At 43.3% G+C, this 16,800-nt stretch overlaps 1 protein-coding gene across 3 annotated transcripts in view; it reads left to right on the top strand.

Moving 5' to 3' along the window:
- LOC310829686 (butyrophilin subfamily 3 member A1-like) overlaps positions 1 to 8,768 on the top strand; it is a 35,259-nt gene extending 26,491 nt beyond the window's left edge. For 2 of the 3 annotated variants that reach the window (XM_083708416.1, XM_083708417.1), the window contains 6 exons: positions 1,303 to 1,359; positions 4,693 to 4,713; positions 5,040 to 5,060; positions 5,908 to 5,928; positions 6,883 to 6,909; positions 7,690 to 8,768. In XM_083708416.1, the coding sequence (XP_083564542.1) occupies positions 1,303 to 1,359; positions 4,693 to 4,713; positions 5,040 to 5,060; positions 5,908 to 5,928; positions 6,883 to 6,909; positions 7,690 to 8,234 (692 nt within the window). In that variant the 3' untranslated portion in view covers positions 8,235 to 8,768. The remainder of the gene's footprint in view (positions 1 to 1,302; positions 1,360 to 4,692; positions 4,714 to 5,039; positions 5,061 to 5,907; positions 5,929 to 6,882; positions 6,910 to 7,689) is intronic. The other variant, XM_083708418.1, reaches the window with a different exon arrangement.
- The last annotated feature ends 8,032 nt before the right edge of the window (positions 8,769 to 16,800 follow it).

Here is a 16,800-nt window from a genome sequence, read left to right on the forward strand (position 1 = left end):
CCGACCCCTCTCGCTCTCCAGGCTTCATGGATAGCCACCTGAAGCCTTTGGAGCGCAGCGGAACCTCGCGCTGTGCTGCAAAGGCTTCGGGGTTAGCTGCGCAAAGCCTCCGCAGGGCAGCGGGGTGCCTTCACCCCACTGCTCTGCGAAGGCTTCAAAGGCTGTCCCCGAAGCCAGAACAGTGAGATGGAGCGCTGCGCAGTGCTCCGTCTCGCTGTTCTAGCTTGGGGATGGCTGCACAAAGCCTCCCCAGGGCAGCGGGGTGCCTTCATCCCACAGCCCTCCAGAGGCTTCACGGGCTGTCCCAAAAGCTAGAACAGCGAGAATGAGCGCTGCGCAGCGCTCCATCTCGCTGTTCTAGCTTCGGGGTTACTGACGCAAAGACTCCGCAGGGCAGCGGGGTGCCTTCATCCCACTGCCCTCTGGAGGCTTGGTGGGCTGTCCCAGAAGCCTCCGCAGGGCACGGGGATGAAGGCTCCCCATGCCCTGCGGAGGCTTCGCGCAAAGCTAGACCAGCTAGAGGGAGCGCTGCGCAGTGCTCCCTCTACCTATTCTAGCTTTTGGATGGCCCCGCAAAGCCTCCGCCGGGCATGGGGATGAAGGCTTCCCTTGCCCTGCAGAGGCTTCGCGCAAAGCTAGACCAGCTATCCCAGCACATATTCCAGAAGCCAGAACAGCAAGAGGCTATCCCAGAAGCCAGATCCCTCTTGCTGTTCTGGCTTCTGGGATTCAGATTTTTTTTTCTTGTTTCCTCCCCCCCAAACTAGGTGCGTCCTATCGTCTGGTGCATCCTATAGAGTGAAAAATATGGTATCTGATCTCCCTGTTTGGTATTTGTTTCTGATTCTCCCTCAAGGAGCTTTGTGGCTCAGTCCCACTTCGACTTGTTGCCCCTCCCTTACACCTACAGTCCACATATCCCCCAGGCTGAATTGCCTCTCCCAGTTCAGCTCCATGCTGAAGACAACCAAACTACATGCCTGTTTGTTCCCTTCAGCTTTACAAACTCCAAGGCTTGTCCCTGTGCATCTGCACAACCCTCATCCTTGGCTATTTTGAGGCAGGTTGGGCGAAGGCTGAGGGGAGGAATAGGATGGCCAACCTGTCTTTTCTCTACCACTTTGGGAGAAATGTGCCTCCCTTTGCTCTTCTGCATTTAGACTACCAGGATTCTCAGATGTGGCACACACTCTTAAAAATATAGCATAATTATAGCTACTTTCTCATCCTGTATTAGTAATGGAAAACATAGAGCCCATTTCACCCAGAAACATGCATTGCCTTTCTGTGTTCCTTTTCCAGAGAAACGTAAGAATTCACAAAGTAGATATGGTGAAGAAAGCAGAAGAATAATACCAGGTGAGGTTCCTGCTTGAGTTAATCGAATGATGTGCTTCTGGAATTTATGCATGTACATTTATGCTTTAAAGCACTGAAAACCAGCACTGCTGTACAGTGATTAAAGCTAAAGCAAAGCTGTGCATGCAAACTTCCATTCAGATTTGAAAAGAAAGTACCATTACAAGGAAGTGTTATAGGGAAAGGAGGATTAGTACTGAAAAAAAGACAGAGGAATTGTTGTGGTTAGGAAGGGGGCTGGGGGCGAGCAGACAATGATTCAGATGCACCTGATCAAATCTCCCCAGACCAACGTTGTGCGTCACAGTACACCTTCTGAATCCAAATCCTCTCAGGCATTTTAGTGCTGATGAGGGAATTTCCTCTTGGCAATGATAGGAACTTTTGTGGAGGGAATCGGATGGTGTACAGCACAGGACATATTATCCTCCCGGCTGAACTGCCTCTCTTGCTTCTGCTCCATACTGAAGACAAGGAAACCACAGGCTGGTTTGTTTTCTTCAGCTTTATGAATTCCTAAGTCCAGGCTGACTGAGGGCTTGTACCTGTGCAGCTGCACACTCCTCATTTTGAGCCAGGTTGGGGCAAGGCTGAAGGAAGGAATAGGAGGTCTACCTGTCCTTTGGGAGGACAAAAAGCAAAACTGATAGTAAACAATATAATAACAGAAAATATTGAAATTACGAAAGGTACAAGACAAGGGTGCTCACTATCACCATTATTATTCAAATTTGTACTGGAAGTCTTCCTAAGGACAATAAGGAGAAATGAAAAAATAAAAGGAATTTCAGTCGGTCGAAAGGAACTAAAGTGAAAGCCTTTGCAGATGACTTGGTATTAACAATAGAAGAAACGTTAACCAGTGCTAAAGAAGTATTAGAAGAAATAGAACAATTCAGGCATGTAGCAGGTTTTAAATTGAACAAAAAGAAAACTAAAATGGTAGTTAAAAATATGAAACAAGACTTGGTGGATATGTTGCAGCAACAGATCTGCATAGAAGCTGTCAAAAAAGTTAAATATTTAGGAATATGGTTAAGATAAAAGAATATAGACCTTTTTCAGAATAATTATACACTGGTGTGGAATGGAATTAAAAGAGACCTGGAAATATGGGGAAGGATTTCTGACATTAAAATGAATGTGCTACCAAAGATGTTATTTTTATATCAAGCAATTTCAAAAATCAAGGGGGCAGCAATTTTTAACGAATGGCAGAAGATGGTTTCAAGTTATATCTGGCAGGGGAAGAAACCAAGAATTCAATATACGGTAAGTTGTTAACAAATGCTAAAGAAAGAGGGGGCTTCACCCTGCCAGACTTGAAATTGTATTATGAAGCATCTTGCCTCTATTGGTTAAAGGAATAGATGTTGTTAGAAAATTCAGATTTGTTGGATTTGGAGGGTTATGATAATAGATTTGGTTGGCACGCATATTTATGGTATAACAAGACAAAAGTCCATAAAGGATTTGGTAACCATATATTCCGAAGATCTCTATTTGAAATATGGAATAGGTATAGACACCTAGTAGAACAGACAAATATGAGTAAAAATTGGGTCACGTATGAAAAATTAATACAAAAGGAAGGAAGTAAATGGAAACTGAAACCCTATGAAGAGGTTAAAGGATATGATTGGCTGCACTATTGCCAAGTCGATGAAATGTTTAAACAGGATTTGAAGGAAAAAGGATTTGATTATAATAAATCAAAATTTTGAAATAGAAATATTGAATAATGATTATAAAATTTTGTCTAAAATGTATAAATTGCTGCTCAAATGGCATTTGAAAGATAAAGAGGTAACGTTGGTTATGATACATTGGGCCAAAGATTTTGGGTATAATATACAGTTAAAAGATTGGGAAAAACTGTAGAAAGAAAGATTAAAATTTACTGCTTGCAATGCAAAGAAATGTAATGAAAATTATGTATAGGTGGTATATCACCCCTGTGAAATTAGCTAAAATGTATAAAATAAGTAATAAATGTTGGGAATGTAAAGAAAAAGAAGGAACTTTTAACCACATGTGGTGGGGATGTAAGAAAGTGAAAAAGTTCTGGGAGATGATATACAATGAGATGAAAAAGATGTTAAAATATACATTTACTAAAAAACCAGAAGCATTTTTACTTGGCATTGTAGGGGAGGATAATAACAGACAGAATTGTAAGTTGTTTTTATATGCAACAACAGCAGCAAGAATATTATTGGCACAAAAATGGAAGCAAGAAGAATTACCGACGAAAGAAGAATGGCAAATGAAATTAATGGACTATGCAGAATTAGATAAATTAACAGGAAGGATTTGAAACCTGCGGGACCTGGTTTGAAAGGAATTGTAATAAACAGATTAGGCTAGTAGGACCGCAAGAAGTTCTGTAAGGAGGATTATGTGAAATATTGCAAGGAAGACTATGAAGAGAATTATTAGTTAATGATAATTAAAAGTAATAGAGAAACTAAGAAATGCAGAACAAGTGATAAAGAATGGAAAGTCTTCAGAGATTCTTTACGGAAGTCTAAAATATTGTATAAGATAAGAAGTTATGTTAAATGACTGTTGGAAATATGTTTAAAAATTAATAAAAATGTGTGTATATGTGTATATATATATATATATATATATATGCAGGTTTTGGTGTCCTCGGGTGTCTTCCCGTGTAAAAGTTGGGGTGTCTAGGCGACGTTTCGACGAGGTCTCACTCGTCATCTTCAGGCTGGTGCTTTCGGCTTCTTGTTACTGGAACAGAGCGGGATCTCAATGTTTGAGTTCCTACACAAGCCACAAAACCACAGCTCGCCCCTATACACGAAGCCAAGCCAAAGCACAACTAAGTGCAATACAGCCATCTTCTCAGGAAAACTCTTCACAAAGTTCAAGAGGTCAAGACACAAAGACTTTAGCAACTAATCCACACCTAATGACCCACCTAAGTGGTACTCAGGATATCACTCAAGAAATCACTCAAGGTATCTCTCAAGTAATTAAGGAACAAAAGAAGAAAAGGCACACTAGCCTGGGAACTTCCTCTCTGCCCAGAACATTGGAGGCTAGACACCACACCCCCTCTACAGTATTTATAGGAACTCAAACATTGAGATCCCGCTCTGTTCCAGTAACAAGAAGCCGAAAGCACCAGCCTGAAGATGACGAGTGAGACCTCGTCGAAACGTCGCCTAGACACCCCAACTTTTACACGGGAAGACACCCGAGGACACCAAAACCTGCATTCCTGTACCCGTGAAAATCTACGAAAGCATATATATATATATATATATGGAAATGTAATTCATTCTTTTTTTTCTCCCCTGCCCTCTTTTGCAGATAAACTAATAGCAGAGAATGGTAAGTCTTGCAAAATCTTTCACTTTTTGAACATGCAGAATCCAAGTGACTTCCTCCATTTTGCCATCCCATATATGTTTACCAAGCAGCTTGGAGCAATTTAGAACTTTGAACATGCCCCAGAACTATATCATACTCTCCAACATTTCTCTGATGAAAACAGGGGCATCAAGTGTCTAGTTCGGTTTTGATCTGTGCAATAAATGTGTCATTGCCAAAGAGCCGTACTTAGTCTTGACAGTGGCAGCTAGGAGTGTTCTGTGTCTCTATAAATCGGAAAAGAAATGTAATTCTTTCTTTTTTCCTCCCCCTGCCCTCTTTTGCAGATAAATTAATAATAGAGAATGGTAAGTCTTCCAAAATCTTTCAGTTTTTGAACATGCAGAATCCAAGTGACTTCCTCCATTTTGCCATCCTATGTATGTGGGTGGGGTGGGAGGGTTACTGAGCAGCTTGGGTCTGCTAGAACTGTGAACTTGCCCCAGAACTAGTTTGGATTTGATTGGTGTGGCGGCATTGTGGGATGTCAGAGGCTTCTCTGGGACCCCAAAGGGGGAGTAGGAACAGTGGTGCCCTTCCTGACAAGTGGTGGGGGCATACTCCCCCCCCCCGGATCCTAGCCTGACCCTGCTTCAGCGAATGGGGAGGAAGGCTGAGACTCAGTTTGTGCCAGAGGGTGGAGCTGTCAGAGTGGGTGACTTTCCTTAGATCCACCCCTTGCCCATTTAAGCAGCCCGTCCCTGGGGCACCACCTATTTGAATGTTGTGTCATTGCCAAACAGCCATACTTGATCTTGACATGGCAGCTGGTAGTGCTCTCCATCTCTATAAATCAGAAAAGAGATGCTTTTGACACCGAAGCCTCAAGAAAAAGCACCGATGCAAGCAATGTACCCACCTAAAATATTTCTCCTTTCACCTTCCTCCCTGCAATCCCTTTCATTGTGACTCAACCTGAACCAAAGGTTCCCTTCCTCTGATGGAACGAGTATCCTATTTATTATAAAATGCATATCCCATAGAGGTATCAAAGCATCTTACAACAATAAAATATACAATATGCAAAGTTTAAAACATAAATTAGACATTTGACAGAAGAAGACTTCCATCTGTGTTAAGGGTACTTTGTTACTAATTCTAGATTACAAACTGATTTTCTTGGAATTTCTAAGCCATGCAAATTTTCTTTTGCAGGAATCTTGAAGATCGAAAAAGGCAAGTAGTCTAACATTTTTTATATGTGTTGCAAAAATATATATATTCCTGAATCATAAAAATACCACACGTACCACAACCACTTCATTTCCCCGTTTCTTTGCACTTAGTCCAGGAATTAACCAGAAAGGGTGTGTTCCAAAGAGGAGACACACTTCAAGGTTTTGTATTATCAAATTTTCATCAGTTTTGGACATAAGGAGATTTGAGCAACTGCTAAATTTCATTTCATATCATATCTGTGCAGAGTTTTGAAAAACTGTCAGTGCTGCATTTTCCTCATCTTAGAAATATATTATATTATGCTTTATAGTTGTGCCTGAGATGAGTAGATACTAACTTACGCTTTTAGAATATATATTTTTAATGAAATACTTATTATAATAGTTGTTTTGATTGTGGTCTTTTGACAAAGGGTGGTTTTTTAAATCCACCCACCCGCCCACTCACCCACAATATCCATCTACATACAGGATATTCCAGACCTTTGTTCATGGGGTGAAAAGGGTATGAAAAGAGCTTCTTTGAGCATTTAATTAAACACGATCCGTATCTGCCCGGGTTCTCACACTAAAGCTTCCCTGTATGTTCAGCTGAAAGCAAGTTAAAGCCCCCTTTAGACATTCATGCTCATTGCATCAAGCTCAGATGGGGGCCCATGAACATAAGGATGGGGGGGGGGGCGTGGGGCTTACACATGCACCTCCTAACCCACCACACACTTTTACTACAGTGGAAGAAGGCTTGGGTCATACGTAGCAAAGACCTATTGAAATCAAAAAGATGTAATTGAGTCGAAACTAAGTTAAACCCAACTGATTTCAAACAGTATGTTCTAAGCATGGTTAAATCTGGATCCAACCCATGGCATTGATTGATTAGGTTGTAGAATGAGTAGAAGTATCCATCACGTTCTTGCCAATGAAACCTTTATGTTCATTCCTTTATTCACAGAATTCTCAGATGCCCGCTTCTACAGAGGTGAGGAGGATGCAAAATCATGTGCAAACAGAATGGATATTGGAGAGAAATCAGCAACTTCTGCAAACTGCTGTTTGTTGACTAGGGCTTCTTCCAGTCATCCTGTAATGGGTAGCTCAACCTGTGTGCTGCCAGATGGTGCTTGACTGCAAATCCCATCATCCCTTGCTTTGGTCATACTGTTTGGGGCTGATGGGAATTGTAATCCAGATCCATACCTACTGGACTAATTTACTTATCCAATACTGTTTGGCTCAAGAAAAGCACAAACATTTTTACATGCACATTTTGAGGGGAAATACTTTATACAATGTGTTTATACAATAGGTATACAGGAAGGGTAGATCAATGTGGAAATGGACTGACGGGTAAACACATGCAAAAGTGAGGATGACCCATCATTAATGTGACAAGAATGTGCTTAGCACATTAAACATGTTGTAGATGGATAAAGCATAAGGAGATATGCTGAGGAATATAGAATAATTGTTGTAGAGAGAGGGTGAATCATGCAATGCAGAAAGCTTGGATAGAAATTTGTATTAGTCATCATATCATATTCATAGAATTGTAGAGTTGCAAGGGACCCTGAGGATCAGCTGGTCCAACCCCCTGCATTGCAGGAATATGCAGCTGTCTGACATACAGTTGAGAGTGTGGTCCACAGACGGGTGACTTAAGAGAGAGATGCCCACAGACAGCCATACTTAATTTATACATTAATTTATATGCTTCATTTAAGTCTGTGCCTTTGAATCAAGGCCTTTCTTTTTGTTGCAGCTAATGTGATCTTGGACCCCAGGACAGCTCACCCAAAGCTAAAAGTGTCCGAAGATGGCAAAAGTGTTTGGAACACAGGAAGTGTTTCTAAGGTTTCTGACTTGGAGAAGCGGTTTGACTCCCGCACATTCATTCTGGCAAAACGTGGATTTTCAGAAGGCCGACATTACTGGGAGGTGGAGATTGGTCAGAAGAAAACCTGGGACTTGGGAGTTGCCTCTGCAACCGCTTCTAGAAAGGGGAAGATCACCCTGTCACCTGAGAATGGCTACTGGGTCATAGGATGTGATGATGGGAAAGATTACTGGGCTCGGACAGAGCAATGGACCCGCCTGAAAGTGTATGGACAGCTTACAAAATTAGGAATATTCCTAGATAAATCAGTTGGAAGCTTATCTTTTTATGATGTCTGCAGTAAAAGGAAATTGCACACTTATAAAACACTTGGTGTTGGGGAGCTTTATCCCTTCTTCTCCACAGGATCTGTGACTTCAGTGCTAGGTGGTTCTCCACTAAGGATTCTTCCATGGAATTTGCAAGAGTGATTATGAGTATAGAATGGGAAAACATACCAGCTAGCCCTGGAATAGCTCAGAATTAGTGAAGCCCTTTCATTTAGCCAGGATAGTGGTATAAATACTGGTGCCAAAAAATGAGAGAAACAGAGGAGACCCAATGGCATCAATGAATCCTGCATCTAGGAAGTAGAAATGATTCAAAACATATGGAGTGTGGACAAGATACCAAGATCTACTTGGAAGGGAAACACCTTTATGGCTATTCCCTGTAGAAACTAGTACACAAAAGAAACTTAATATGATGGAGAATTGGGGCAGATATAGAGACATACTGTATTTTTCTGGAAATGTATACAAATTGAAAAAGTTTGAAGAAATCCAAGAATGGGTAATGGATTGGTTTCAATACTATGAAATTAATGAGTTATTTAAAAATCTGTTTATACAGTGGTACCTCGGGTTACAGATATTGATATTGATTGATATTAGAATGGGAGACAAAAGATGAAATGGTTAGATTAAAAATATAATATATTGGATTATAATATTGTCGTTAAGATTTGATAGGTAGAAGATAGGGTGCAGCAGAAGGAGAGAAACAACTTCATGGAAAATGGGGGTGGGCGATGTGTTTTGACTGTATATGTTAAAAATGTTGAAACTTAATAAAATATAATTTAAAAGATAAAAATGATTCAAAGCCTAGTTGTTCCTTGTAAGCATGTATAAATAAGGAAAGTAAATTTCAGTGACTGCATAAATGTTGTAGATTCTTCAACAAGGAAACTCATAGTAAATATTATTGATTTGATTACTGTATTTTGAGTAATAATAATAATTTTAGAATTGTTAAATTTAAAATGTCAGGTTTTGGGAAGGCACAGGCTGTAAAGTAGGCAGGCAATCACAGGCTGCTCCGGAAGAAGCCCTCCCTGGGACCCATGGGCAGATTTGTGAACTCAGAATTTGGCACCCTGCTACCTCTCACCTTCTGTTCTGCTCAATTCACTGTGGGTAAAACACATACTCATAGAGAAGCACACACTGGTATTCTGAAGGCCCCCCTTTTTATTCTTATGTATGAAAAAGAATCAGGAAGCAGCTTCCTGGTTCAGATGCAATAATCCTTTGCAAGAATAACAATTTATATCCACTGGTAATCTCTACCGCCCCCCGAAACTCCTTGAGTTCCATAATTCCATAATTATGTACTTCGTTTCAGAGAGTTATTGGAAGGTATCTCAATGTAGTGATAATTGGCAGTTATTATATAGGCCTACAGTACAGATCAGGAAGCAACGTGTGGATAGAACTTCTGCTAGTTTAGATGACATTGTAGTTTTGACAAGCCTTCAGAATACAGGAGTCCATTACAGATAATCCATATTAGATTCTCAAGCCCTTTGGAAGAATCTCTGATCCAGTCTTCTGAAGGAATAATACTTGGCATGATAAGCCAAGACACTTCCCATGGAGGGCAAAGTAGTGGGAATAGTGCTGGGCATTGCGTGTCGAGGTCCCCTGGTCCACCCCAATAACTCACACATCACACAGAATTTTTGTTTAAGGTTTTTGGCATAATTTTGGCCACAACTTTATTAAAATACAAATTTGTGAGTGGTTGCTTAGGCATTGGTTGCGACTATCTGCCCCCACCATGGGGGACAGACTGACATTCCGCACGATGCGAAAGTCAGAATGGGGGTTACGCGGAGCAGGGAACCTGCCCTCACCCCAAATGCAACCAGGCATTGGTTGCGACTATCTGCCCCCACCATGGGGGACAGACTGACATTCCGCACGATGCGAAAGTCAGAATGGGGGAATACACTTGGGGGTTACGCGGAGCAGGGAACCTGCCCTCACCCCAAATGCAACCAGGAGCTCATTGCTATGGCCCGAGCCCCCTTGACAGAGTGGACAAGCAATAGTTAGCCCCCAATTCCTTTAACGGAATCCCTTGCAGCAGCAGCATTAGAGGGGCAGGCACAGCCAATCCATGCCCCTCAACCAACCAAACCATAAACCAATGCCTAACCGCCACCGAGCACTCAAGCTCGCCGCCAACCACTCACAGCTGCAACCCCACCTTCAAACCCAACACAACAGAATTTAACCTTGTGTCATTTCCCAACGGGGAAAGATGCACACCATCGTCCCTGAAAAGGACGGCCTCCTTGAAGGTGATATTGGGGTGCGCAATCACGGAACCACCATGAGCAATGACTGTTTTCATTGCCACCTTATTAACGCGCTTTCTGGCTCCTTCAGTGGCAGCTGGACAGCGACTGCCACGCTAGGTGCGCCTCTGCAGTAACTGGGACCAAAAAACTTTCACACCCAGTAAAAACTCTGCCAATTTAGCCAGGTCCTTTTGAACTGTAAAACGTAAAGAACAACAGTCCGTGGCAGGCAGATCATTTCCCCCTAACTGCAGCACGATAGCTGTAGGGGGCCCCTCCAACCTCACATGCTTCCGAACAAGGGGAAGCAATTCGGCCCACAGCATTCCACGCCTGGACAGCCAAGACACTTGCGCGTGTTGAGGAAGGCCAAGACTGAGTCCAAGTCTAGACTCCCTTGCTCTGATACCGGCCCAGTAGTCAATGCTGTGGCCCACAATGCGAACAGCAGCCACACCTAAGAGAAGACAAGCAAAATTAAGTATGGGTGATCAACGATGTCTATGCACATATCCACAAAATGCATTGGACTTCCAAAGGCCCATGTTCTTAATTCTTTCTACAGACAGTCCCCAATGAGCTGCTGTAGTGGCAGCACCATTGCGGAAAGAATGAGGGGCGTAACCTGCTGCTTTCAAACCACAAGCCGCAATCGCTTTCCACATCACCTTAGCAAATTGATGCCTAGCCAATGGGGCGCCATCCTCATGAATAAGGAATGGACCCTCCCCCGTGGCCTGAGATCCAAATACCTGGAGGTATCCTCCACCGGGCAAGGACCCTTATTCCCAGTGGCAGGCAGCCTAAGAGTGGCACCCCTGCCTAACTGGTCTGTCTTCGAATTCCGGATAAACAGGACCACCTTCGAAGGGGATAAAGTTACGTCCTGCAAAAGCAGTCCCCTTGACTCTCTGCCACAGGTGAATTCCAATACCACCTCACCTACCCTCAGGGCGCCAAAAAGGCTAAAGAAAAGGCGGCTGAAAAAAGCCGTGCTACATATTTGAACCAGCAAATGCTCCTCAACTTTAAGCGCATGCTGGTCAGCAAATCAAAAGTTATAGGCTTCCTTACCACAGGGGATAGAGTGCCCAGCCTACCCCAGCCTTGCGCACCACAAATTTGGCGCAAGGGTGTTTATTAAAAAAGGCTTTGCAGAAAAAGGAAATGGCCGTCGGTTGGATCCTGAGCATCCTGGCCATTTGGCCCAATTGGAAGAGGTGGGCCATCCTATGGAGTTGGAGCCTATTCCAAACGTCCAAGGCCCTGTGCACGACAAACTTTTTTCAAGGTCTCTGAAAATTAAGCTTCACTATAACAGACATTGCAGCGGACTGAATTCTGATAGTTTTTTCAGCACATCCAATCTGTAGCAGGTGGGCCAAATCCTGCAGGATGTGCTCAGCGTATGGGGGCAAGTTCCTCTGAAGGCCAAGGGCTGTCAACTAAAACCCTAAGAAATCAGTCCAGGCCTTCTCATAAGAGCTAAAAAGCAGAAGGGGAATGGAAGCTGCTACTCCCTGTAATTACTAATTGTTGTCAAAGTGCAACAGGTGGTCCGGAAAAGTCCAGCAATAGCTGAGTGTCTGGAGCCCAGGATCTGAAGCACTCCATCTGAAAATGGGATAGAGTGTCAGCAATATCATTAGAGGATCCCGTAAACAGGTGAGCAGCAAGCACAATATTAAACCTTAAGCAGTACAGCTCAAAAGCATGAGCGGAGGGGCGGAGACTCTGCTGGAGCATGTGGACTGTTCTGCCAAGATGCTCACCACTGCCTGGTTATCCGACCAAAAGCAGATCTGACGGTCAGTGAACTCCTGGTCCAGATGTGAACTGCTACTACAATGGGGAAAACTCAAGCAAAGTTAGGTCACATGGTAGCCTCACCACACTAGGCTTGAGGCCATGGCTTTGCACACCAGCAGCACCTGAAATAAAAACCAAAGGCCAAAGATCCAGCAGCGTCAGCATGAACCTGAAAATCGCTGTGCAGGTTCAAGGTATCCTGCCATGTAAGCGTACACGAAGGTAAGGGGACCTCAGGCCGCAGACAGCCTGGCCAAGTGGGAACGGAAGGGGCAGCCTGGGACAACCAATCTGCATGCAAGTTTAAATAAATGACCCAGGAAGATCGGATCTGATGAAGCATCACTTGCTTCAGAAGTATTACAAAATAACTTCCTTCCAGGCAGACAGCTTCTCCATAGGCAACCGGTATGTTTGAGCAACAATATCCCTCTGGATCCCCAAATAATGATTGGCTTGCCCTGCCAGGCTCAAGGCCAGTGTACATGATGAAGAAGGGACCCCAGGCCATGAGACAACCTGGCCAAGCAGGAACGGAAGGGGCAGCCTGGAGCAACCACCCTGCGTGCAAAATTTAAATGACCTAGCAAATGATAGGATTTGACAAAGCAACACTTGCTTCAAAAGAAGTATAACAAGAATAACTTCCTTGAAGGTAAACAGCTTCACCACAGGCAAGCAGATGTTTGAGCAACGGTATCCAGCTAACCCCCAAATACGTTACTGCCTATGAAACACCCAGCTCCTCAGAGGAATAAAGGGTGTCTAGCAAGCCTACAGAGGCTGGTGTTACGTGAACCAGCCAGTAAAATAATCCAAAAAATGGTACCCCCAGTTAAATGAGTATAGACTCACACTGGTCAATCCAGAAAGGCGCTAAAGGACTCGAGCGCTGCACAGTCTATTGCGCAACCCATCGGCATCGCCTTATCAATATAAGGAGCCCCATCCCAATTAAAGCCCAACCACTTAAAATCATGGGTGAACCAACAGCAGCCTAACAGTCAATTCAGTATAGCATATTGCCAACAAGGCACCTCTTCCAATTTTGTGGTAAGCTCAACCACCTGCTCCAAAGACGCAAAACAATTCCTTAAGGATAGCGTCATTCACTGAGGTGCCTTTGGGATGCGATAAATAAGGATCAGATGGAATTATATGGGGCTTTCTTAGGGGTCCCACCATACGTTCCAATGCTTTCTAACCTTCTTTCTGGCTACCTTAGGTGGCTCTCTAACTGACTTTTGATTTGCTGTATTCCGAGCCACTGGCTAAAAAAGCCAGAGGAATCCTAAACCTTGAGAAAACCCTTCCCACAAGCACAAAGTCGCTGACCCATCTAGATACCTTTTAGCCAGGCTTTCAAGGGAGATAATTTTATGGGAATATGGGCCAGAGATAAGGAGCTATTGCTTGCCAGCTCCCAGCCCCCGCTTGGGCAGGGGGCACCTTGTGCTGCCACCATGATGTGTAAAATTTACAGGGCTGACGCTATCCAGAAACCCTTAAACAATAAAGCTGTCACCGGGCCAGCTTCCTGCACACCAGTTTCAGGTTCTACTGCTCAGGGAATTTCCATTTGAAATGTGGAGCTGTGCAAGTGGTCCACACTGTTGAAATTGCAGTGTCCCGTGCACAGCGGAATGATGAGAAGTACGTGCCAACATACTCTATATTGCTTTATTTACATTTCAAAGCTGGTAGGTTACAGAAAAACATCTTGCCTCTGCCGGAGCAGAGAAAGCATCCTCTCTCCTCTAAAGCACGGAGAGAACAACACCAACTGAACTGCAAAGAACAGTGAAAAACAGGAAACCAGTGTACGTCACATCCAGTCTCCTTTCCCGTGGGAAAACCCAACAGCAACTGACTGTGGAATGTAAACACCTGTCTCGTGACAAGCACTTTCGCTGCACAGTGAAAGAGAGCAGAAACCAACATCCTCCCCCTTTCTGTGAACATCACTGGGCAGCATGTTCGTACAATATCAGTACAAACCCAACTTCTGCACATAGGTACAGTGTTGATCCCTTGATACAATCTTGGACAATACATCAGCAGGAATTTCATTACCTGGCATATAGGACACCGTTACGAATCCCTTCTGAATACGTTCCCTAGCATGTTGCAATTTCAATTGCAAGTGCTTCGTGCTTTGCTTACAACCTTCAGAATTCAGCAAAGCCAAACATGCTTTGTTGTCCTGGTAAACCTGGATTGGACATTTGACAGGAATTTTCATGACTTTGCACAATTGTAACAACCATTCACAATCTTTAAGTGAATAAGACAGTGCATTCAGTTCAGCTTCACAAGTACTTAAGCTAACTGTTGTTTGCTTCTTGCATGACCAATCAAATAGACCCTGATTGTACATATAGCAAACTCCAGACGTACTTTTCCTGTCTGTAGTGTCACTTCCAAAACTTGCATCTGCAAATATCTCAAGACCACTAGACTTCTGATTGTTAAATCTCAGTCTGTAATTCATAGTGCCTTTCAAATACTGCGCTATGCGTTTCAGAGCTTTCCAATCCTTAACAGTAGGATTGTTGACTTGTCTGCTTAGCAAATTACAGCTAACAGCAATGTCTGGTCTTGAACATCTGGCAATGAAGTTTAGCTTGCCTAGCACACTTCTGTACAGTGTAGTGTCAGAAAATGCTTCTCCAGTGTCATCTACCTGATAACCTGTTGTCATCGGTGTGTCTACAGGGTTAGCATCCATCAGGTTTAGTTTGCTTAACACATCAGCAATTTTCCGTGACTGGTGTACTAGAATGTTACCATCTTGATCTCTCTCTATTTCCAGAGATAGGTAGTTGTTTACCTCACCAAGATCTTTCATGTCAAAGTGCTCTTTCAGTTGAGCTAGGGCGTTATTGTACATTGTGACATCCTTCCAAAAGAATAAAAGATCATCAACATAAAACAAACAATACAGTTTCTTTTGCCCCTCCTCTTTGACAAATACACATGGATCAGCTTTCCCTTGCTTAAAACCTAGAGAAAACAATACTTCAGTGAGTTTTGTGTGCCAACACCGTGCACTTTGTTTGAGACCATAAAGGGACTTCTTCAGAGCACAAACATATCCCTGTTTTACCTGTACGCCATCAGGTGGAAGCATATAAAGTGATTCACCTAGAGATCCGTACAGAAAAGCTGTATTCACATCATGGTGACTAATGTGTAGATTCTCCTCTGCAGCTAGCTTGAGCATAAGCCTAATGCTCTCATACCTCACTGTGGGTGAGTAGGTCTCGTGATAGTCTTCACCTGGTACCTGTGCAAAACCTCTGGCTACCAGTCTGGCTTTGTGTCTGACTATCTTGCCATTTTGATCAGTCTTCGCTTTGAAGACCCATTTGCTTCCAAGCAGTTTCATTCCTGGAACTACTGGAACAAGTTCCCACGTTTTGTTCCTTTCCAAGGAATCAAGCTCAGCCTTCATGGCATTTAACCATGGCTCAGCTTCCTTTGAATCCAAATCCTGGATTTCTTGGAAACTTGAAGGTTCAAATACCTTCTTGGAGCTTTTAACAGCTGTTACTGCTATCTTAGCAAACTCATCAGCAAATCTCTTTGGAGGTCTGCCTTTCGTGGCTCTCTGTGACCTGCGAATTAGCCTTAAGTCCTCAACACTCTTCTCTTCCTTCTTGGGAGAAAAGTGACCTATTGTGAACAATGGTTCTTCCAATTCTTGATCAGAGCTTTCAGAGGGTCGCATAGAGGCTTTCGCACTCTTGAAATCCTCTGAATCACCCGATTCAGTTTCAGACTCAGAATCAGAACCTTCATCAGTGGGTGTGGGTTGTTGCAGTTGCTTTTGACTATCCTCAGTCTCATCACTGTCATCAGGATAACATTGGAAAATTCCCACATTCTCCCCCCACTTGGCATTGTACTCAACACTTCTTGTGAGCTTAATTGTCTTAGAGTCAGTCATCATTATTCTGTAAGACCCTTTCTGATAACCTAGAAAGATACCATGCAATCCACGCTTGTCTAACTTGGAGCTTTGTGGCGAGTGAACCCACATGTCAGAACCAAAAATTTTCATGTGTTTGATGTATGGTTTCTTGCCAAACATCTTCTCATAGGGGGTACAACCAATCGCTGAAGATAACCTGCGATTATAACTGTAAACAAAACACGAGAGAGATTCGGCCCAATAACTCTCTGGAAGATTGGCATCATGCAGCAAGGTTTTTAACCCTTGAAGCAATGTTTGATTTGCCCTCTCGCAAAGTCCATTCTGCCATGGCGAATGAGGACTAGACAAATCGTGTTGAATTCCTTTCTCAGTCAGAAAAGCTTCAAACTGCTGAGAAGTGAATTCTCCCCCGCGATCAGTGAAAAGAATTTTTATCTTCTTGCCATGCACATTTTCCAACCAAGCACAGAATTCCTTGAACCTAGGAAAAGCCTCTGATTTCTGCTTGAGATTGTACACATAAATATACCTGGAAAATGCATCAATGAGAACCATAAAGTACCTGTTTCCACCCAAAGAGGGCGCTAGTGGTCCAACCAAATCAGCATGAACAACCTGGTATGGTTCTGTAGCTTGCCTACTAGACACCTTACCTTTCGCAGCC

Source organism: Podarcis gaigeae (assembly GCF_964106915.1).
Source record: "Podarcis gaigeae genome assembly, chromosome: 13".
Classification (NCBI taxonomy): domain Eukaryota; kingdom Metazoa; phylum Chordata; class Lepidosauria; order Squamata; family Lacertidae; genus Podarcis; species Podarcis gaigeae.